The sequence below is a fragment of the Myxocyprinus asiaticus genome, chromosome 4 (assembly GCF_019703515.2).
Source record: "Myxocyprinus asiaticus isolate MX2 ecotype Aquarium Trade chromosome 4, UBuf_Myxa_2, whole genome shotgun sequence".
In the NCBI taxonomy this organism is placed as follows: domain Eukaryota; kingdom Metazoa; phylum Chordata; class Actinopteri; order Cypriniformes; family Catostomidae; genus Myxocyprinus; species Myxocyprinus asiaticus.
The window spans coordinates 58222307-58246117 of record NC_059347.1 but is presented as its reverse complement, the minus strand read 5'-3'; the positions used below and the strand labels follow the sequence as shown (position 1 = coordinate 58246117).

At 37.6% G+C, this 23811-nt stretch overlaps 2 protein-coding genes across 5 annotated transcripts in view; both read left to right on the top strand.

Moving 5' to 3' along the window:
* Window positions 1–23811, top strand: part of LOC127440017 (NAD-dependent malic enzyme, mitochondrial-like) — a 714514-nt gene that overhangs the window by 188706 nt on the left and 501997 nt on the right. The gene's annotated exons all lie outside the window — the stretch shown is intronic.
* LOC127440002 (netrin receptor UNC5C-like) overlaps window positions 17323–23811 on the top strand; it is a 232031-nt gene continuing 225542 nt past the window's right edge. The window contains exon 1 of the mRNA XM_051696358.1: window positions 17323–17881. Coding sequence (XP_051552318.1) covers window positions 17788–17881 — 94 coding nt within the window. The 5' untranslated portion in view covers window positions 17323–17787. The remainder of the gene's footprint in view (window positions 17882–23811) is intronic.

The window sequence follows — 23811 nt, the reverse complement described above, 5'->3', positions numbered from 1 at the left end:
TAGTTAAAACCAAATTACAGATATCAAAAAGGTGCATTTTTACTAGTTGTAATTTCATTGTTGATATCAGGAATGGATATTTAGTAACGATGTAATTATTGATACAAAAACGTTTTACTAGTAAGAACTACATACTGTAGCTGATATGTATTGTTTAGGAATTTTCGACTAGTTATAAAATAATTATGAATGTTTTAATTGCATTTTGAAAAGGAGTGAATGACAGATCATGGTGGCGTTCTACTATTGAAAAATGCGCATACAGATATCAATAATTATGTTTTTTACAATTGCATTTTTTTGATATCAAGAATGGGTGCTTCTGCAAGTACAGAATAATGATGTCATTTTTATATCAAGAATGAAAGTTTTTTTCCTAGTGCAAATGTAATGACTTATTTCAAAATTTTGCATGTGTACTAGTAGTAAATCCATTGCTGATCTCAAGAGTGAAAATTTTAACTAGTGAAAACTGAATTTTAGATATCTATAATTCAAATCTGTCATATAATTTAATGTGAAAAGGGCTTGCAATATGGGGTTTGGGTTAGTGGGTATGGTTAATAAAATATGCATTCCTGATAACTATATTACATAATTTACAAATAAAAATACAACTCGCTTTTGGCGCCACTCTGTGGACGTTTCAACAACACGTCCAGTGATTCGAATTTCGGTAAGCACAAAGCAATTTTAGCTGAAGAACTTTCAACCTTCTGTTGCCGAATTCTCAATGTGCGATCAGTCTGAAATGTAACACACAAAGCATATTGACTACTTTTAAGATGTTTGTTTGGTACTTTTTCCATGTTTATTTATTTTATTTATTTGTGTATTCTGAACTCCAGGTGCCTTGTGTGTTGGATGTTTCCATCTGTAGCAGTGAGTCACAACTCCATTTCAGAAACTGTTCAAATTTCAAAGCATTTCACGCTCTCTGTCTTTCTTTGCTTCACTTCTCTCCAAATCTCAATTTAGTTTTCAATCAATCTGTGATTGACCAGCCTAACAATCTGTGTTCACAATATTGCCAAAGCATTAAACTGTAATGTAACAGCCATTTTGACATTTAAAGGCTTGGTTACTGTCGATATAAAAACTAGCTCGTTATTGACAGGACGACGTGTAGAGCAAGCGCACAAATAAATACTAACTCATGCGCATGGAAAGAAAGAGAGAGAAAGAGAGAGAGAGATAAACGCAAATGAGAAAATAAATGAGGATAAGGAAAAAGGTTTTCTTTTGATCACCCACTGATGTTTCAGGCAAATGTGTGTGTGCGTTGGCGTGTTTGTGCAGTTTTCTCTGAGACGTCTCATTAAATCCAGTAACTCTGACAAAGACAGCAGATTCCTGAGCATGTTATTGGTGTCACAGTTACTGCAGCTATACTCGCCAATATACTTGTTTCGGCTTTAAAGGGATGTATTTTACATCTTTGTAGCATTGTGTTTTTCAGAAATCCACTTATGATGTTAGCCAAGGTTTCTTGCACCAAAAACGTAATTTAGTTCATAGTTTCATAATTTAGTTCGTGCCCGTCTATTACTACTGTATTTATAAAGGAATATTCTGGGTTCAATACAAGTTAAGCTCAATCGACAGCATTTGTGGAAACAAATCTGGGTTCCAGTGAGGCACTTACAATGGAAGTGAATTGGGACAATCTGTAAATGTTAAAATACTCACTGTTTCAAAAGTATAGCCACAAGACGTAAACAGTATGTGTGGTGACATGATTTTCATTGTAAGGGTCTCGCTGTAACCTCGATTTTTGCTTCTTTAAAAGAAAAGGAGGGACGAGTCAAAATTATTTGCTGTGGTAATCAACATAAAATGCTGTTGATTGAGCTCAACTTGTATTGAACCCAGAATATTCCTTTAAGACTTCTGTACGTAAATGAGACCTGTTATGATTGGCTAATCTAGGCGTACTGGCGTAGTTCACACTGAAGTTCATCAGGATGGGTCAAATTGCTGAATACTGAATAGGTGTTGAAATGTGGGTGGTTATATATGTTAATGAAAAAGCAATTTTTGCAGCTTAGTTTTTATAAATGGAATGCTTTACACTTTGTGAATGTTAGAGTACATCTAAAAAAGCAAATCAAACTTTTTTAATGCAAAAGAGCAAGAAAAATCCTGTTTTTCATCATCTGTCGCCTTTATCCTCATATGTGGACGTTGTATTTTAGTTTCGCTATACGCAGTGCATTATTTAAATTAATTTAAACCGACTGAATACTGTTCACAACACTCTACATTGTCATTTAAGTGTTAAATTTATGGTGCACTGCGTCACGTCACACAACAGTATGACGTTGATTTCCGTGAAGCGCTTCTACGGGCGCAACACCAACAAAAGTGCCTCTGGTAAGAAATCTTTACTTTTTTTCATTTTTTTTTTCAGATTAACATTTTTTATTGATTCTTCAACAAAACACAAAATAAATCATAATATATATGAATAGAATCAACAATTAACCCCTTTTATCCCCCTCCCAATCCCAAACCCCACTATAACCTTCAATAAAAATCCCTGTGGTCAAGCCTGAGTTACATAGATATAAACACACACACACACACAAAACAATAATAACTGAGAAAATAAAAACATAAAAATCAATCAATAAAGAGAGAAAAAGAGAAAAGAACAATTCCACAAAGGGTACAATTAACAATTTCAAACACAATCATGTTTCTCTCCACATGGTCCTCACTGAGAACCTTCCAGAAAGGTCAAGTACTTGTCCCATTTGTTCCTGTACGCATCTAATCTGCCAAGCCGCATATATGACATCTTTTCAAATGTCAACTCCCTGCCAAATTCGGTGAACCATTCTTGAAATGAGGGAGCACCTTTTGACTTCCATCCTCTAAGAAGTATCTGTCTGTCAATCATTACACTAGTTTGGACCCAGCTTTTTGTATATTTATCACTTACTTTAAGAACCGCCCCATCACCCAATATACATAGTCTAGGGCAGAATGAAACTTGAGTATCTAAAGCCTCACAGATAAAATTCTGGACTCTTACCCAGAATTCTTGAATCTTAGCACAGAACCATAGAGCATGGGCTATGTCTCCATCCTCCAACTGACATGGCAGGTAAGTGTGTCTTCTAAACCAAGCTTAAAAATCTAGAGGAAGTCCAGTAGAAACGATGGAAGATCTTAAACTGAATAAGGTGTACTCTTGCATCCCTTGACATAGTTTTACATTTTTTTTAAATTCTTTCCCACTCCCCATCCTCCAATACCAAGTTCAAATCTCTTTCCCATAACCTCTTAAAGAAATAGTTCACCCAAAAATGAAAACTTGCTGATAATTTGCTCACCCTCAGGCCATCCAAGAATGGGATTTAAGATTTTTAGGAAAGTATCCCAGGTTTTTAGCTTCATCCAATGCAAGTGAATGGACACCAATTTTTGATGGTCTAAAAGCATATTTAGGCAGCATCAAAGTAATCCACACAACTCCAGTCGATTAAGTGATGTATTCTGAAGTTAATCGATATGTTTATGTGAAAAAAACTCGCAAATTAAAAAGTTTTTAACTTTAAATCGAACTTCCGGCAGCTGTCTGTAGCTGTTTGAATTGACCTAACTATTGCGTGAAGTACGTTCCTCTGTGGTAAACAGAGCGGAACTTCTGAATTCTCGCATGAATGCGCCAAAGTGATGATCACACGACAGCAACGTGAGGCATTCAGTGTTTACAGGAAGCGATTTTTAATAAAGTTAATAAAGTCTCCTCCCAGCACAACTTGCCTTTATTCCTCGCCATACGTAAAACAAATTCTCTGTCTGCCAACTGCAAGAATATTGCCAGAATGGACCAGGGCCTGTCACCCGCTTGGGAAGCTGACCGAGCTCTGTGCGCACACTCTATTTCCAGATGACGGCCCACTGTGTCAAACAAATTCGGAATGAGTCCATCTAAGAACTTGATCATATCTTGACCTTCCTTTCTCTTGGAGATTCCAACGAAACGAACATTATTAAGTCTGCTTTGATTTTCCATGTCCTCTAATTTTTCCCCACACCTGATCCAAATCAGTTTTGGTGGCCGGTGGGTTAGACTGCAGCTCTTTCTCGGCCGCTTCCAGAAACTTGATTCACTTTTTAACCCATCTATTCTTGTGATCAAGGTGGAAAGTTTCGCCTCCACAGATGTGGTCACTCAACATATTTCCATGAGGCCCTCCATCTGAGTTAAGATTTTCGTTAGTGCTGCATAAATGTTCGCAATATCTTGACCTACATCATGAGGCATGCTGTCATTCCTAACTGGACCGTTGCCATCTTGGTCATGAGAGGCGTCAGACGTGTGTGACCGTAAATGCTTTTTAATGTCTCCACAGGCCAACAATTTCGAGTTCTTCGACATCCTACACTCCCAGCACAGTTTAACAATCAAAACTAATTCAGTTCTCACCGAGTAATCTTGTTTGAAAGGATAAATGTAGCAAAGTGAAGCGGAGCTTGCAACTAGGCTGCTTCCACTCGCATAGCATCATGCAACTAAGATTTTTGATTGAAACCTGTTTGGTTGTAAAGAGTTGGGTCTCTAGTTTCATTTGATATGCCGCTTTAATTCATTTTTCGAGTGTCGGCGTACAAACATGATGTCCACATATATGCATATTCATCTAAACGCTGGAAAATTTTGCTTTCAGAGGCTTTATATAGAGTTAGGATGAAAATAAGGTGCAATTCAAACTGTTGTGAGACCAGTGCAAACAGACAGCACACTGGAGGTTAAGTCATTCACTAAATAGGGAGCAAAGGAGCAAGGGTGCATCCTATTGCTTTCTACACAGCCAAGTGCATTCACTCCTAAAATCCGACCAAAAGTTCAGTTTCAGGTTGCAGATGATGTTTGGACGGCTCGACATGTTTGGCCAATTTTGTTGCTTTGGAGACCTTGCTGGAGTCACTCAGCACACCCTGGATTTGAACTCGTGACTCCAGGGGTGGTAGTATAGCTTGGTATTATTTCAAATTTCACAACTTAGTCCCGCTGTCCACATATGCTGACATAAATTTTTAGGAAAACTATTTTCTCTAGAAATTATTATTATTATTTGCTTGTTTATTAGGTGCTACTAGTTACAAATCAAAAAAGGAAATGGAAAATGCACACAGCAGTCATGCTCGGGTCACAGGAGTTTAAAGTAGGGTGGCCAGACGTCCTGTTTTCCTTGGGACAGTCCCATATTGCCCAGGACAGTCCCATATTTAAGTACTTTTTCCAGTGTCCCGACTTATTCTGAAAAAATCGTATTTTGTTCCATATTTCCCCTCACCTAAAATTTCTCTATCGCCTATATGGCTTTCTTAGTCACGTGTGTATTCTAATCAAAGGTAGCCAAGGATACGGCTTGTAAAACCAATAAAATCACACCATGTTAATTGAAGTACATGGATTAAACTATCCAATCACAATCCCCTATCAATAGACGTCCAGTTACTGAACTGATTGAAGAGTCAGTTTGAAAGAGCACACAGATGAAATTGCGGCTGGAAAAATGTCAAAGAAGCGCGCATGTACATTTAATGAGGATCTTCAAAAAGAGTTTACATTCCTAAAAAAGGAGTCACAGACAGAGCCTAGTAAAGTGAGGTGTGAGATTTGTGGCGCCCGCTTTTCCATCGCCCATGGAGGCCGCACCAACATCGGCCAGCATGTTCATACCAAAAAAAAAAGCATGTGGATGCTGCTAAAAGTAAGTGTGCCACACCAAGTGTCAGCGATTTCTTTGTGAAGCAAAGTTCAGAATCTGACAAGGTGCATGCAAGTGAAGGACATTTTGCTTATCATTCTGTTGTGCCTGGCCATAGCTTAGCACATTCATGACCTGAGAAAAGTCTTGCAGGCAAGGCAGGAGGAATCATTCATACCCTCTGACATTAAAAAGCAGTTGGATGCCCTGGTTGAAGCTGGTGACATGCGAGCGGATGATTTCTTTTATGCAGTGAGAAACTTCTATTCAGTGTCGGTGGATTACCTCCAAAATTGGAGCCATTCATTGGAGAACACAGAAAAACTTGAGTGGGCCCTACTGAGAGACATCCCAGAGTGGAAAGACATTCAGAGCAGCCTCAAACACTTCTACTCCAGAATCCCCGCTCTCAGTTTGATTGACGAAACCACGCTCTTTGATGAGTGGGCTTGCGTGAAAAACATTGTCACTCGTCGCATCACTGAGAGGAACATGAACAAGACGGCCGTGTCTGAGAGATGGACAGACGTTTTTCGTGAGCTGGAGAGCAAGACCATCAACTTTGGAGTCTTAGCCAAGGTCGTGGAATTTGTTTTGTGCCTGCTTGGGGCATCTGAATCTGTGGAGTGTGTTTTATCATTAATGAATGTAGCATTGACACCGGATAAAAAAATAAAAAAAAACAGTCATGAAGGCAATGCTTTTTAAACTCTTGAAAGACAAGCGCACACTAAGAAAAATAGCTGCCAGCGAAAAGTACAAGGTGACAACAGTTACAGATGCGGATGCACCCTCTACTTCGCATTGATCTGCGCCTAGGTAAGGATACATCAATTACATTTTTGCTGGGAGGGGGTTGTCCTGTATTCCATGAGCAGGAATCTGGTCACCCTAGGTTAAAGTATTTTTTTTCAATGTTAAAATACTTTCTCATGAAATGTCACTTTCTCATCAATGTGCAAATAAAATTATAAGGAAGCTATTCCTGAAGAGTGTAAAACTGTGGCACTTTCAAAACATTGCTTTGTTTAGATTGAGTTTGGCTACAGTAAGGCTTGGGTGCCTCCTTCAATGTAAGCCTGTGGTATTTTTTTTTTTATATTATCAACTAGGGAAAAATCATAAGTTTGATCACTTCGAAAAGTAATAGCTCACCTCTTCTCAACAAGCAACATGATTTGGGGTATCATTCATGTCTGTAGCAATGAAAGACGAGTTACAAGCTGAAGTTTAATACGTATGGTTAGGGGTTTGTTCAAATCCAAGCCTGATCTCATGAAAAAAACCTTGACTGTGGCGACATTTTTGCAAAATATTACATAACTCCTTGCACAGATCACGGCAGTTCTGCGTGAGTGGCACTAAAAGCAAGTTAAATTTTCACCACAACAGATTAGATTTCAAAGGTTAATGCTCTATCGAGTTTCAGTCAACAAAACCTACCTCCCTACCCTAAACCTTGAACCTAAACCTAAACGATAGTTTTATATAAAACAAATGTGTGATGAAAAGCACAACTGCTGAAGAAAAAACTTCATTTTGTGGTGATTCTATGACACTTTCGGCTCATGTGCTCTTCAGGACCCGTACCCCGTTCTTTGCATCACAAGTGCAACGCTCTATCAGTTGAGCTACCGCGCAATTTGATCGCACTCGAACAAGCATGTAAATGTAGTTGGCTATGTATTGCAAAAGTTAAAATGTTTTGCCTTACAAGTCATGCGAAATAATAAAAGTGTTTAGATGTCATAAGATAGCATTGTGTGAGGAACAAGGCAAAAGTAAGTGTCTGCCATTTTACTTGTGATTTGTGTGAAAGTGAATAAAAGCCATTGCTGTTGTAGCACCCCTAGTGTTCATTTAAAAAAACAAACAAAAAACACAAATAATTTAGCAAAAATATACGCATAGTAATGTGTTTCAATGAGACCTGGTAGAGACCTGGCAGTCATGGTAACCCTAAAGTATGAGCAAAACAAATAGTGATGCTTCCCTTGGCAAACAGTTTTAAATATTGCTTTTTCTATTGAGTTCTATAGGAAGTTAACATGCAAATCTTGACGTGTGTAATTTCTAATTTCTAATACTAGTGCCACTTAACGGAATTGCAGAAATTAACATTCTTTTCAACAGTTTTATGAATATGCCCCCCGTCCGCTGGTGATCAAACAAACAGATAGTCCCGCCCCCAACTCACACCATTGGTCGAGTCAATGTTGTTGTGTTGAGCTGTACAGGCTGCTCAAAACAGACAAATTTTAATAGCGCCACAGAGAAACAGAGTTGATGGTTTTTGAGAAAATGAACCAATGAATGGCTTACTTATAATTGTCTCTGCATATTAAAGGTGCACTCAGCGATTCCTGAGAAACACTGTTGATATTTGAACTCAACTGCCAAAACAAACACATCCCTCCCTTCAGTGCTCCTTTGGAAGCTCCACCTCCCAAATTCATACACGCAAATTCATTCCTTTTACCTCTCGGAGGTCTCTCCACCGCTGAAAAGCCTCACCGATATTGATGCGGCTCCTAGCCCTCGACTTATCATAATCCTTTTTTAGTTTATATTCATCTGACCTTTTTCTCTTGGTCTGTTTCTCAGCCATTTGTCCTCCTTGGAGTTTAGAAAGTTCGCATCAGCCAGATTTGCCGTCGTTCTTCTAATGAATTACTTTCTCGCTCTGCCCCCACCCCCCATCCTGTGCACACGCAAGAACCACCCCCTGTTGCTGATTGGCTGGAGTAGTGTTGTGTGGATCGATCTGATCCACTTTTGTCCACAGAGCCAGGGCTGTGTACAAATACTATATATTTTTTCAGCCCACCCACAGAATGGACAGCTAGCAGACTGTGAGGAGATATCTGCAGAATTTTACAAAAAGTGTATTGGATTAGAATTACTGAGTGCACCTTTAAGCTGGGATAGGAGCAAGTATTTTAACAGTGAAAAAGTTACACACCTCAGCTTTAATACTTTTTATCAAGAATTTCCTGTCACCATAATTTTCGTTAACATTTTAGAGTTTGACAAGGTCTAAACCTGCATGCTTTTCAGCACAAATCCCAAGTAACTCCCTGTACCGCCACTGGCTGGGTCAACGACAAACATATTGGCACTTTAACTGCAAACATGTGAATATATGAACTCATACACGTCTTATTATCATCCGAGCGTGTGCGAGTGATCCCAGTGCTGACTGTACTCACAGCTTCATTAAAATTACAGCTCCGTCTTGCTGATGAAGTCTAGTGCCGAAAGCGAACTGATGTGACCCATGGGTGAGACAGAGAGAACCAGAACCGGTCTTGAACTCCATGTCTCAAAAGAGGAGGTGTGTGTGTGTGTGTGTGTGTGTGTGTGTGTGTGTGTGTGACGGGAGTGAATCCAATCACAAACTCATTTTATGGAGGTAATTTTCTTCAAGGTGACTCAATTCAGCCTTATGTATTGAAGCTAAATGTACTGATGTCACTGTAAAAAGAAATCTCAAACTCAGTATACACAAACACACACACACACACACACACACACACAAACCCTGGGCACTGTGTATCACTGCTACGCACAGATTCAGCAAACTGGATGTCAATCACAAAATGATGAGGGCCTGTCAGACGATGAGTTTTGCTGCAGAGTAATTCCAACCAGTGTTGGGGAAGCTACTTTGAAACTGAAGTTTAGCAAGCTGCAAGCTATATTCGGATGTTTCATCAACTTCCAGCACTTTTAGCACTGTGGACTAGTCTTGTTAAATATAGTTTTGTAAAAATATATAGTCTTGTAAAAATATACTGGATAGTCTTGTAAAATAAAAAACTTTTTTATTTACTTGTCCACTAACAATTTCCAACATTGTATATACTATATATACATCACATTGTGATGAGCTTTATGTCATTTTTTCTGAAAGTCATGAAGATTCCCACCACAGTCTCATCTCCAGCACATCTCAAAATCTGTATTGTGTTTAATAGAATTCAATAAATGGAAATGCCATTTGTAAGGTTTTTGATATAAAATGGCAGACTACTTTGTCTCGTTAAGGCTAATTTCATACACGGTAAACCCTAATGTTGTCCTACTGGGGAAAAAAACATGTTGTCTTAATTAAACATTAATGTCAAGTTTTGGGTAAGTTCCTTGAACTTATTTTTCTTTAAAATCCATAGACTTAAAGGAATATTCCGGGTTCAATACAAATTAAGCTCAATCGACAGCACTTGTGGCACAATATTGATTACCACAAAAATGAATTTTGACTTGCCCCTGCTTTTCTTTAAAAAAAGCAAAAATCTGGGTTCCAGTGAGGCACTTAAACTGGATGTCAATGGAGCCAATTTTTTATGTTAAAATACTCATGGTTTCAAAAGTATAGCCACAAGACATAAACATTATACGTGTAAACATGATTTTAGTGTGATAAAATCACTTACTAACCTTTTCTGTATAAAGTAATAGCCAATTTGACAACTTCATTGCCATGACGATGTAATGCCAACAAATCCTAAAATGACTTTACAGCTCAAATAATACATGACTTTTAACAGAATAATTAATGTAAGTGCTTTTATAAAATTATAAGCTTCCTAATTCAGCTTTTAAACCCTCCAAAAATTGGCCACATTCACTTCCATTGTAAGTGCCTCACTGTGACCTCGATTCTTTTTTTTTTTTAAAGAAAAGGAGGGACAAGTCAAAACTAATTTTTGTGGTTATCAACATTATGCCACAAATGTGGTCGATTGAGCTTAATTTATATTGAACCCAGAATATTCCTTTAAGATTTTAAGTGTTTATAACTCAAACTATTGAGTACAAAAATTAGGCTATGGGGAATACCCATAATGCCTTGCGCTTGAATAATTTAATTATGTTTCCTTGGTCAAATGGAACATATGGGGGCATTTAAATAGTTGTAATTAAGAACTCATATAGGTTATAACTCTTTTATAGTATTATTTATGTTGTTTTGTTTCGTGTGATGTCACCATTAGCGAAGGATCTGTGTCCCATATGGTCACGTTGAGTAGAGTCAACTTATTAGGGTTTTCAGTGTATCTAATATTTGATGTATCCTAAATACAAATACATAATTTATAAAATGTAACAAAATTACAGCTTGATTGGAAATGACATCTAATACAAATATTGTGCTCACAAGTGATTTTTACCTTGCCTTTTATTTGTTTTCTTCAAAAATCACTTGTCTTGTATTTTATCTCAAGCATGCTCTTCACTGACACCATTTCACCGTGGTGAACAAGTACACTAACTTTTGAAAGAACTTTATTTGGGGCAAACTGTTTGGTGGTGGAAATAACGACACAATGTGGTACAGACGTCATTTTTGAAAAATGCATAGAAATAATTTTCACACAATATCTATTGAAATTGTTTGTTTGTTTCACTCTTTGTTTAGATGATCATGGTTTTAAACATATAATAATTTGCATTTTTATAATGCATTTTCATAGTTTAATACTGAAAGTTTGGGTCTGGGACAAGGCTAAAACAATCAAATCTATGCATGAAAAGCATTTGAAAAGTACCAAAAATAAATTATGAAGAACTGGTAAAAAGTTTCTATGTCATATATATATATATATATATAAAGGAAAATGTTGAAATCTGTTAGTTTTAATAAAAATCAACTGCTGGGACATGAAAGTGCCCAAAACACCCATATATATAATGTCTTGTCAAACAGTTACTATCATGCTACTGAAAATGTTGTGAAGTTAGTTGCTGTCACTACTTTTAGTTAGCTACTCTCCAAAGTTAGCTACTCTTGTGTCTCTACTCTTAAAGCCGTAGAGCAGCAGAATCCTCTCGCTTCCCTGATGCATACTTGTTGTCCTGAAACCTTTGAGGGTGTATTTTTGGGAACTGCTGGGGTTATGGATGCTGGGATTGACTTCTAGCCCAGAGAAACTGAGTGTGATCAGATCACTGCAGTAACTGAATTATCTCCACAACAGCGGCACTGACTCGGTTATGGCCATGTTGAATTGAATGTACCGATAACGCTGGCACAGATGGGCTATCTGGAGATTGTGTTTGTTTAAGTGTGTGTGCGTTTGCCTGCATATTGTTCATCTCAATTGGATTTTTCAGGTGTGATGCCACAAGTGATATATCACTGTATTCTACTAGCTGGCAAAAAGATTTGTTCACTGGAATCCAGTGCACATCTTTCTGTCTATTAAATGCACACAAATTTAACATGGCCAAGAGTGAAGCATCTTGTGTACCATATCCTCCATGTGGTTGGATTATTTTCTTTGGATTCTGCATTGGAATAAAATCTATTTATTTTGCTGTGAATTGACAGCATCAGTTAACAGCGATGGGAAACACATTATGATAAATTAAAATCATTGACTAGCATTATTAAATATAATAATGTAACATTATTACATAGTAGTTGATCTACATTTAAATATAAACTACTACTACTAATGCTACCAATTACAGTCCATTTACAACCATTTATATGTATATATATATATATATATATATATATATATATATATATATATATATATACATAGAGTATATATGAAATAAAAAGGTTAATGACATTTCATGACTATTTGAATACATCAACAATTTATCTGTTTAGCATTATACGTATAAAGCCAGCATGTTTGTTATTAACAGAAGTTATAATAAAGTGTTACCCATAGATAAAAACATATCAGCATCTACAAGTATACACTTGCTGGTGCATGCCACAACAACATCAGTTAGTGATGATTGACTGGTTTTATAATAGCATGTGATTGACATGCCACCTTTACTTTCACTGGCTGTTGAATTTTCCCATTGAATACTATAATTCGATCATTATGCTTGTTGTATAACTATCTTTAGACACTGGCCCTGTGACAGTTAGGCAGTGCAAATCACAAACTGTATATACAATATATATATATATATGTAAACCACACTGAGACGCATTAATGCAAGGGTCAACTTTTTATAATAAAAGTAGATTTAAACCCAAAAAAAATTCTGAAGATTTTAAACAAATGTTTTTTTTTTTTTTTTTTTTTTTTTTTAAGTCAGGTTGGAGCAAGCTGTCACATATACAGTATATTGGGAAGGTTGTTAAGTGTGTTTTACGTGTTGTAATTGTATTCAATTATTTGACTTCTGATGATCAAAACAATGGTTTCATATTTTTACAGGTCATGTTTTGTTAAATATTCTGTTTAATAGCAAATTCCCATTGTGTCAACATGCCACATATACAGTAGTATAGGGTTAAATGAACGTCATCTTTTTCAGTAAAATTATAAATAATTTTTTGTAGCCTTTAAACTATGTGTCTATACAGAAATTAACTCAGAAATTGAAAAACCCTACACTGAGAAATACCCATGGAATCAAAATGTAACAACTACCATGAATTTTAGAGTGTAATGCATTGTGGCTTATCTCACGCAAGCGAAACACTACCACTAGCACAGTTATCAAAATGTATACTCAAAAGATTTACGCATTTCAATTTCATAACAAAATTCAATCAGATTAAACTGAGTAATCTTTAATAAAATACAATTGAAAAAATAATAATATTTTAAGTTGTATTCATTTTATTTTGTTAAACGTTACACAATTCAATTTAATGGAATTTTGTTATGAAACTGAATTGCATAAATCTTAAAAATAGGCTAAAACAAATTTTTGTGTAAACTGTCTTAAAGATTTTTTTAAAATAATAGGGTGTAATGTAAGTTACTTATCATGTGTAAGTCCAGTTCTAAAGCATCAAATATTGAAAAATATAGTACTTTTGTTTTGACTATGAATGTATCTTTGATACTGATTGTAACAGAAAGCGCTCAAGTGGCCTACTGTTGCTAGTGTATAGTAACATCTTCAGGCAAATGTCGTCTACTTGGCGCGCTCTGGCTAACTTGCAGTATTACTTTTACTTAACTGTTGCAGAAATATTAAGTTCACTACATGCACACAATATGGTGATCACAAATTAGTTAATTCTAAAGACCCGACAATGCATAAAAAATATGTTTGTGTGAGATTTTAAATTATTAGTTTTTCCTGCGAAAATGTAAACACAGCACGCAGAAAAAGCTGCCAAAACAGTGTTTACATGCAGAGCGAAATTGAGGTAACGGGTAAAAAAAAATCTAGGTTTCGTTTGCAGGTCAGATTTTGCTTAAATAGTTTTTGATCTTTCCTGATAAAAGAACAAGTTTACATAACCTTACACTTTATCGGGCTAATGACCAAAGTTCAGCCAACGTATGTGTATAATTCGTTTTTATTTGTTATTTTTTATTGTTATCTATGTCTTGTTGCTGTTTTTGTATTGATGTGTACTGGAAGCTCCTGTCACCAAGACAAATTCCTTGTATGTGTAAGCATACTTGGCAATAAAGCTCATTCTGATTCTGATTCTGATGAAACTCTATGTGGCACAAGCTTATAAGTTCTTTGAGCTTCTTATCTGTTAGCTTGCTCACATGTGACATGTTAAACCAATCGGCTCGAATGGTATAAGCTGATTTATCCTTTTATCCTTTGTGTAATTGGGTAGCCAATCAGCTTGTGTCTCTCTCTTTGTCTAACATTTACAGGAAATTGCTCAGTTTTGCAGACACGCCAGTTTACTGCAGCACACTGTGAGTTTTTCTCTGAAAATGCTACAGTATTTGCTCAGGTGGTTTGCTGGGGCTTTTCTTCTATCAGCTTGCACAGTAAGGTCTGCTTTTGTCCATGACACATAGAAGCACGTCTTTAACAGGGTAAACCTTAGCCAAATCTGGCTGGCACACAGTCTTAGTCAATAGTTAAATAAGCTCTGGGCTTTCCTGGTCCAGGTACACATTATGAGTTAGGTCACTAGCCATTTAAGCCATTCGACCAAACAGGCCCAGGCACACATAGAAATTTAGTTAATTTGCATTATGCCATTGGCCTGTGGCAGAGGCACACCCAGCTGGCATACACTCAGTACACATGGCTCTTCGGAACAGCAGCAGTACACAAGTCTTGGTGTTAGATCTGTTTGTTTGGGGGGTTGTGTTTTGTGTATGTGTTATTAATTTTGTGCAGCTTCCCTTTTTTGTTGTAGGATTAACTGTCCAGCAGCAGCATGCTTAAATCAGTATGTCTGTGTGTTTTATACTCTGTAAAAACAAATCTCTCACTGCCTCTCACTGGAACGCGAGACTGGTGTGGCACACAGGTGGAACTCATTCACCACTTATTTTCCCGGCCTCGGTCTCTCCAGACGCCGCTTGGCCCTGCCCTGCTTGACACATAACCCCATCGCCAAACTCAGGCCGGGGAATTCCCTCCCTAGAAATTTCTAAATTTCTAGGGAGGGAGCATCAGCGCATCAGGATGGTCTCTGGGTCTGACCCACTCGTACCTGGGAGTGGGAACAGGAAGGTTGGGGTTATAGAGAGGGAGAGAAGAAAGCAAAGAGAGGAAAGAGAGAAAGGAGAGATAGACGGGCTCGCCGGCCCCAGACACACTGTCGACTGGTCCTCAGCCACTCCTCCACCCCCTGGTGGAAAGCAGCAAGTCCTCCATTTCCTGGTGGACGGAAATGGCACCTTTGCTTCCCGGCAGATGGCAGTGGATCCTCCGGCTCCTGGCAGACGGCAGCGACTGCCCCATCACCTGGTGGACAGCAATGGCACCTCCTTCTCCTGCCGGATGGCAGCAGCGAGGACTCCATGTCAGCGCATCCTTCCTCCTTCCAGGGTTTCGGCACCAGTGTAACGAAGTTCAAGGAATGCATGGGAAAGGAGGAAGCTGGGACCGGCTTGACTAACACGTAGACATTTATTTCTTACACATAACATAAAACAACTTCACATGCTGCTTCCCGCAGCCACGCCAAACACACACACACACACACACACACACACACAGCTTCATGTGTCTCTCTCTCTCGTCTGCCGCTGTCTCCTCTCCCTAAATACTCCCGCCTCCCCTCACTGGAATGCGAGACTGGTGTGGCACACAGGTGGAACTCATTCACTGCTTATCTTCCCGGCCTCGCTCTGCCCAGACTCCGCTCGGACCCACCCTGCTCGCCACACAGGTAGTTACCTCAAACATATACAGTTAAAAATGCTAATATATTTAACAGATCAATACATGTAGTTTTACAGTAAAATATTGTAAAGTTACATTTTTTAGAAGTAAAAAGTATGATTTTACCATATAATTAATGGTAAATGTATATTATTTTCAGCAAGACAATACATAGTTTACTTTTACGGTAAACTATTGTTAAAATTACGGTAAAAAACAATAATTGGGCGTTCCCAGATGTCCCTGCTTGACCCATCACATTTCATTATATTTTATAGGAATAGTTACGTTTCTTATTTATCAGTTATGTACATTGGGGTGTTCTATGTTCTATTTTATATAGTTTAGTTCATGTTTATCGCACTATTATAGTGTAACATGGGTTACCCTGATGGTGTTTTGTGTTTGTGTGAGTACAATTGTGCACTGTCTCTACATGTACTGGTCATTGCTCCTGGAAGGGCAACTCTTGATGAACTTTAAGTCAAAATGTGGCTTTTTATAGTAACTACAGTCAGTAATTAACAATATATCTGTAAGTGAAAAGCAGACTTTTATAGTTCCAGAAGGTTAGTATATTAAGTTTTATATCATTTCATACTATAAACGTTAGTGAACTGTAATATCTACAGGCATCAAAATTACACCCCATAAAGCCTGAAACATGGTCACCTGGGGCACTTAAGGTTCCTCTGGGCACATGGGCTCACTGGTCCGCTGAGGCCCCCTTCAAGTTGTTGTGGGGGTGCAACTGCTGAGCACTGAACAAGCACTACATGGACGCCTTTAATGCTTGTGAACTGTCACCATGTCAACAACCGTGTCTCCAGATGAAAGCGTTTAAAAGCGCTCCTCCCGCTGGGCCCCATGGGAGTTGTTGGCCCCTGGGCTTCAGCCTGTATAAGCCCGTGTGTTAATGCACCCCTGATGGTCAATGTATTTTTATGGTAAATTTCTGGTAACCACAGCTGCCGGTATTTTACTGTAAATTTTTTTACTGTGATTTTTTTCTATATAGTGTAGCAGTAACACATCTCTGTACTTGCTCTACAGCAACAGCGTAGCAAATCTAGTGCGCCAAGACCAATTTCCTAACATGTCATACCCACATTAACATGCTAAATCTTTCAGAGAGCTTTCATGACTGAAACTGAAAAATGAGCTCATTCATTACCTGCATGATCTGACACTGATGAAACATTCCTTATGTGAAATGTAGTATTAACATTTAGTAGTCTATACACTTTTTAACTTTAACTGTAAAATCATAAAGATTTAAATTAGGCTAATTAGTTTTATTAAAATCAAATATATTACTTAATATGGCTACACAAGGTACCGACAAAAGGGAGGTCAGATATAGCTAAAGTAACAACTGCATTTAAAAATGAAAAAATACAAAAATTACAGTGCAAAATCTGAAGACTGAAGAGATCCGTCAGTTAATCCGGTCCTAGTGTTCGCAGCAGCCGAAGGAGGGCAGAGGCGGGCATGTGGATGCGGGTTAAACCGAGAAACGGGACTCACGCTGCTTATTTTCGGCGAGCGCCCGGCGCGCATGCATGCTGCTGGATGTTGGAACATTAAAGACGGTCTCAGTCTCATCTGAACATATCCAGAGAGGCTAAATACATCATCATACAGTGAATGAGTGCGCTTGCTGAACTAATGACCAACTTATGCAAACGAGAGAAGCCGAACGCGCAATGCGTGTGTGCGCCTTTGGAGAGAGCGCATAGATGAGAGCTAGAGGGCGGCGGCGCATCGCTCCTCACCTCCGTTACCGCTCGTCTCCTCCCGGGACCTTCCTCTGCTCTCCCCGTGGAGAGCACACGTAGAACTCGGTCTGTTCGCGAAGCACCAGGGCGTGCGACGGCGTCGGTCCTCCGTTCACCACCACAGCTGTTCTTGCGTCTCTGCTGAACAAACCCGAAGAGGGAACGAATATTTCCACGCTGAGGAGTTTCCAAACTCCAAAGTCATGGGGGAAAACGGACGTTCTCACAGATTTGGATTGGGATTAGTGCTACAGTCGCTCTTATTGTGGATTCGGCTCCAAATTGTTGACGCACAAGGTAAGATCACCAAAGACCACCAACCCGATATTGTGAGATCCCATCGGCTCCAGGGAGTTTATTTAAGACCGCAAAACCACAGTCATGCATAACTTAAATAGGTTGGTCACTTACATACTCTAACAGTTTATTTGTTATAGCCTATTTATTTTTATAGCCTACTTTTTTCTTTTGCAAATATGTTTATAGATTTGCATTTTATACTTATTTATATATGCCTATTTTAGATGTTGACAACAAGAGTGTCGGAGAGGAGATTATTAATTTATTTAGTTTTATGCAATAAACTGTTCCGTTAAATGCACACCTCGTTTGTTACTAACGCTGGCCATCAGCCTGGGTAGGTCATTTATCAAGCAAGCATGCAATTGTTATTGTTTTGTAAATTTAGACACGTATTCTTAACGGCGCAAAGACCAAAAATAAGTCGCAGTTTAAGTTGCTATGCGCAACGCTGGAATGCCGTCAGTGCGCTCTGATCCCAGCGGGAGCGCTTAGATTCCACTCAAAGACTCCAGGATCTCAGGGATACACAGACAGCTTTAGTTTTCCATGCATGTGTGCTTAACTGATTTATGAAAACACTTATTAATATTTAAAGTCATTAGAAGCCTATTTACATGTTGCCAATATGTGCCAAGGTGGTCAAGTGATTTGTATTTTAAATTGTATTTCACCCTTTATAGGAAGGGGTATTTAAATGCATTTTAATCTTGCGTTTCTAAAAATAGGCTCTTTATGTTAAGTACTGTGGAACTATTGTGTTGTTTTGACTATACTCTGATTATAGCAGTTTATGTGACTGACATTCTGAATTGTTAAATTCATATACCAGGTTCAATACAAGTTAAGCTCAATTGACAATTCACAAAAATTAATTTTGAAAAAAATTAATAATTTTCTGTATATATAAAAGAGCAAAACTCAAGGTTACAGTGAGGCACTTACATTGGAAGTCAATGGGGCCAAATTTTGGAAGGTTTAAAGGCAGAAATGTGAAGCTTTTAATTTTATTAAAGCACTTACATTAATCCTTCTGTTAAAACTCATGTATTATTTGAGCTGTTAAGTTGTTTATATCATCGCTTTTGCGATTATTTTGGGTTTTAGGGTTTATGGCGTTACATTGTCATGGCAACAAATTTTAAAAAATTGGATTAACTTTACACAGAAAAGGTTAGTAAGCAATTTTATCACACTAAAATCATGTTAACATGCATATTGTTCACGTCTTGTGGTTATACTTTAAAAACAGTGAGGATTTTAACATTTATGGATTGGCCCCCATTCACTTCCATTGTAAGTGGCTCACGCAAACCCAGATTTTTATGTATTTTTTTTATAGAAAGGAGGGTCGAGTTCAACATTATGTCACAAATGCTGTTGATTGAGCTTAACTTGTATTGAACCTGGAATATTTCTTTAAAGGAATAGTTCACATAAAAATGAAAATTCTATTATCATTTAACTAACAGGTATGTTTTTTTTTCTTCTGTTGAACACGAAGGGAGAAATTTTGACGACTGTTATTTTCCATATAATGAACGCATATGGTAACCATGTACTGTCAAGCTTCAATCACATGTATGTGGAACAGACTGAAATCTGAAAGTTGTTATTGATTGAAAATCTTGCCCTCTGCTATATCTCTCAAATTTGATTCACATTAAAATACTATTCAACTAGACACGTCTACAGTATGCTAAGCAGGCGTGTAGCCACGGGTAGCTAAGGCCCACCCACACTAGACCTAGGCCAGTGTTTGTCAACTGGTCTATTCAGACCGGTTTGCGGACAGCGGGGAAAGAACATGCCATGGTTCCCATATTGAAACTGTCTGACTGCCAAGGCCATTTAAATGATTATATTGTGTTCAGCACTTTATACACACAAAAGGCGTCTGCAACACAGCTTGTTTTTCATGCGAATGTAACGGAACAACTTGCGCCAATGATCTGCTCTAATCTACTGTATATCTGGCATGCGCACGCGTGCATCAGTGTCCATACGATGGGAGAATTTTCCAGTTTAAATCGCTATGGAGGAAGTCAAACCTCTCAAAAAGGCAGCACCGACATTATAAACAGCAGTGAGGTGGAACACAGCAACACTGTGCTATGTGCCAAAATAAAATTGTTGTTTTTCTTTTAAAATTACACATCATCACCTTACAAACACAATATTACAGTAGTAACAGTAACCTGTGCTCATAAGTCATTGCACTGTATATCTAAGGTCAAGTACATAAAGGGCTTTAAAGTTTGGACCTCCAAGACCGGTGGACAAACTACTGTATGAATACATGTTTCCTCCTGTGTAGTATGTTCTGTTAGAATTATGTTTAATATTAGGAAATAAACTAGTCTCATTCTGTCGGTAAGTATCAGTGCGAGCATGGCAAATAGACAAAGCAAACAATAGTTTTAAGTGGTTTTATTTATATTTTAAAAAGATGATTGGACAACAGAATTAGTCAAATTAGTACTGGACATTGTCATGATGTGCACAAAACAGGAGATCTCCCCTCAAAGACAGAGAAAGTGATTAGGATGTTTAGTGCTTTTCAAGATACACATCATTCCAAAGCAGCTTTACAGAAAGTCATGCCTTAATCTTGGAACCTCATGCTTTGGAAAGGTTAAAACTCTCTGTGAGATGTGACCCCAGCATTAAAAACAGACTGAAGACAATACCTCAAAATACCACCTGAGAAATTATTCCTATTCCCTGATAGATGTCACTGAAATAAATGTCCTAAATATTAAATATGAGGTGCACAGAATCTCTGTTCACTCTCGCTGTCATCTTTGCAAGTCCCGATGCCTTCGAATAAGCAGCCCCCTCAACAACGTAAAGATGCGTCAAAAGGTAGGCCAAAAGTGGTTAGGCTATTAAGCCTGCCAAGGCATTTGTTTTTATACAGTGTCTAGGTATAGATGGCCTCTGTAATTATTGCACTTACATTATTTCACTGGAACTCTTGTTGGTTAGGCATCAGTGTGTCTTTTATAAAGTTGTATGTAGACTATCACATTTATTTCCCTGCAAGCTGCCACTTCTCCTAGTCTATACATACTTTTGTGTTTATATATATATATATATATATATATATATATATATATATATATATATATATATATATATATATATATTATTTTTTTTATTTTTATTTTTATTCATTCAGTATCATGCCTAATGGTTATGTAGGTAGGTAGATGTTCAGTCTATTTCTAATGGAAATAACAGGTCTTTCCTTATGAAAAGCTTTATAGCAGTTCGCTACTGATAAAAGAATCAGAGATGTGGTTTCGTGCATATGATGCCTTGTTTTTTTTTTCTATAATATGATTTTTGTGGGGTTTAGTTTTTGCACATTTTAAGTTGTGTAGTTTAGTGCTTTTCAGCAAACTTGTGCTGCAATATATAAAGTATAAATAAATATATTGTATATAATCTGTATATACCTTTATAGGCACGGAATAACAAATCTTATGTTCATCGCTCTGTTGTAACAATAACAAGTATCTCATTTCCGTGAGTGTGAAAGAGTGTCATAATGTTGAGTTATGAAATTAGAGAGTGTCTGTCTGGTGTCCTGGTCTTTGCAGAGAGGTTTATGAGTCGGTAATGGAATTAGTGTTCACGGTGTGACTCCAGTCTGTGGGACATTGTTAGTGGAGTGAGCTTTCCAAGTCACTTTCAGGCTTTCAGGAGACAAGACAGTGTGGGAGCGACTCGGTTTGTATGTCGTGCGTGTGTGTCTGAGTGTGTGTTAGTGTGTTTAGGATAAGTGGTGGCCATCAGCTCAGAGACACAAGAAACCTAGCAGCCCATTAAAAAGCCATTAGGTAAAGCCGTCTGTCTTGCTGCCCAGTTTGTGTTGTGTGTCAAACAAACAGCAGTGCAAAGTAGAGAGAGGGCATAGATTTAAAAGAGAAAATCTGAGGACTGGTGCTGTACTCTTAAAGTCAACATGAAATCAGCATTTACCCTATTTACTTTCTTAAAGGAATAGTTCACCCAAAAATGAAAATGCTGTCATTATTTTCTCACCCTCATGTTCGTAATACTTTTCCAGAAGAAGATTAACATAATTTATAATGAAAGCCAAAATATGAAATGCCATGGATCAATATTTACTGAGTAATCCATTATTTTGTAGAGGGTAGTCAAAATGACAATTTTCACCAATGATTTTGTAAAGTACAGGTTTAAAAAAAATAACCTTAGAAAGGTGGCAGCATCTTTATTTTATTTTTACATAGAGATTGGTAGGTATTTTTCTAAAATAAGTAGACTTCAGCGCCACTTGTTGCATCATATGCCAAAGGAGCCAGTCCAAATATAAAAAAATAAATAAATAAAAAAAAATGTTTGTGTTGTTTTTCCAAAGTTGGAGTGTCTATAACTCCAGAAGTATTTAAGATATCTTAATATCCATATAGATTCTGGTTATGATAAAAAATGTCTTTTTGTATCTCCATGTTTATGGCCCTGAATGGTTAAATCCCAGAGATCTGGGGTTCACAATATGGCTCCATGTGTAAATTGTTAAATTTGACCCATTTTCTAAGGTTGAAAGCCAGTTTTGGTCATGTGGTATGAAGCTAGTTTTTCTTGTCCAACAAAACAAAGGTCTGAATAATGATGAAACTAGAAATTTACCTTTATTTGTTTACATAAAAAAACAGTCCAGAAATACACTATTATTAAAAATAAGCAACGCATGCGACCTATATCTAGTGTTTGGATTTCAGAAATGTACATCTGCAAAGCTCTGGAAGGTCGAAACACCAAAGGTGCTGAAACTACTGTATTTGTACTGATTTTTTTTGTCCTATTCTTTTTCTGCCCTAAAAAAGCACAGTGTGTGGTCGTCATAGACCATAAATCCTAGAGATCCCAACATTTTGGCTTACATTATCATTTTTACATTGACCAAAAAAAAAAAATAATAATTTTTGAACCTCTGGTTAAGTTGAAACAGAATGACCCTGCATTTCTGTTCACAATATTTTATTATTTACAGCTAAAAACACAACTCGCTTTTGGCGCCACTCTGTGGACATTTCACACACACACTTCCTACTTCGGCCACTGGGGGCAGTAATTAGAATTCTGGTAAGCTCAGAGCGATTACAGCTGAAGAACTTTTGACCTACTGTTGCAGAATTCAGTGTGATCAGTCTGTATGAACAGCATGGACTTGGGTGTTTGTGTTAACGGTGACAAAAACGTGTTAGAAAGAATCTTAGAGACAGGCTGTGAGTTCGCCTGCAGTTCTTAAATGCACTTTCTGTCGTGAATAGTGACTTGTACTGTATAATCAGTTGAATGTTTTCTCCAATCACAGCTGCACACAGACTCTATATAGAATGACTGTTGTACTGTTTTATAGAAGAGGAGTATATTAGTTTGTGGAGTTTGGAGTAAGGAAAGCATCACTATCACTATAGTTCATACTTAGGATTAGGGATGTAAACAAACACATGCTCTTTTGACTTGGGCAAGTAAGCAACCAGTCAAAATGTCCTAGCAACACCATGGCAACCACCAAGAACATTTGTGAGCAATCACATTTGCTGCCTTCAAGTGCACTTGGCAAACTCTTACATCCGAGTTGGGCATTCGTTATTATGACGTGTCACTCATTCAAGTTGGAAACAAAATACAAAAGAAGTTAAACTAAAACAAAAACACAATGAACGATGGCAAATACTCTTTTTTTTCTTCTTCTATTCTACCAGTGAATAAGCATTTGTGAATATACCTGCATTACTTTTACACAACCCAGATAATTTAGGCAGATGCTATTTGCACCGTTGCAAATAATGGTAGCCTATATGCTATTTACACCCCAGTGCAAATAGTGGCAGATACTATTTTCACGCATATATACATACTAACATACATTATATGGGCATCAATGC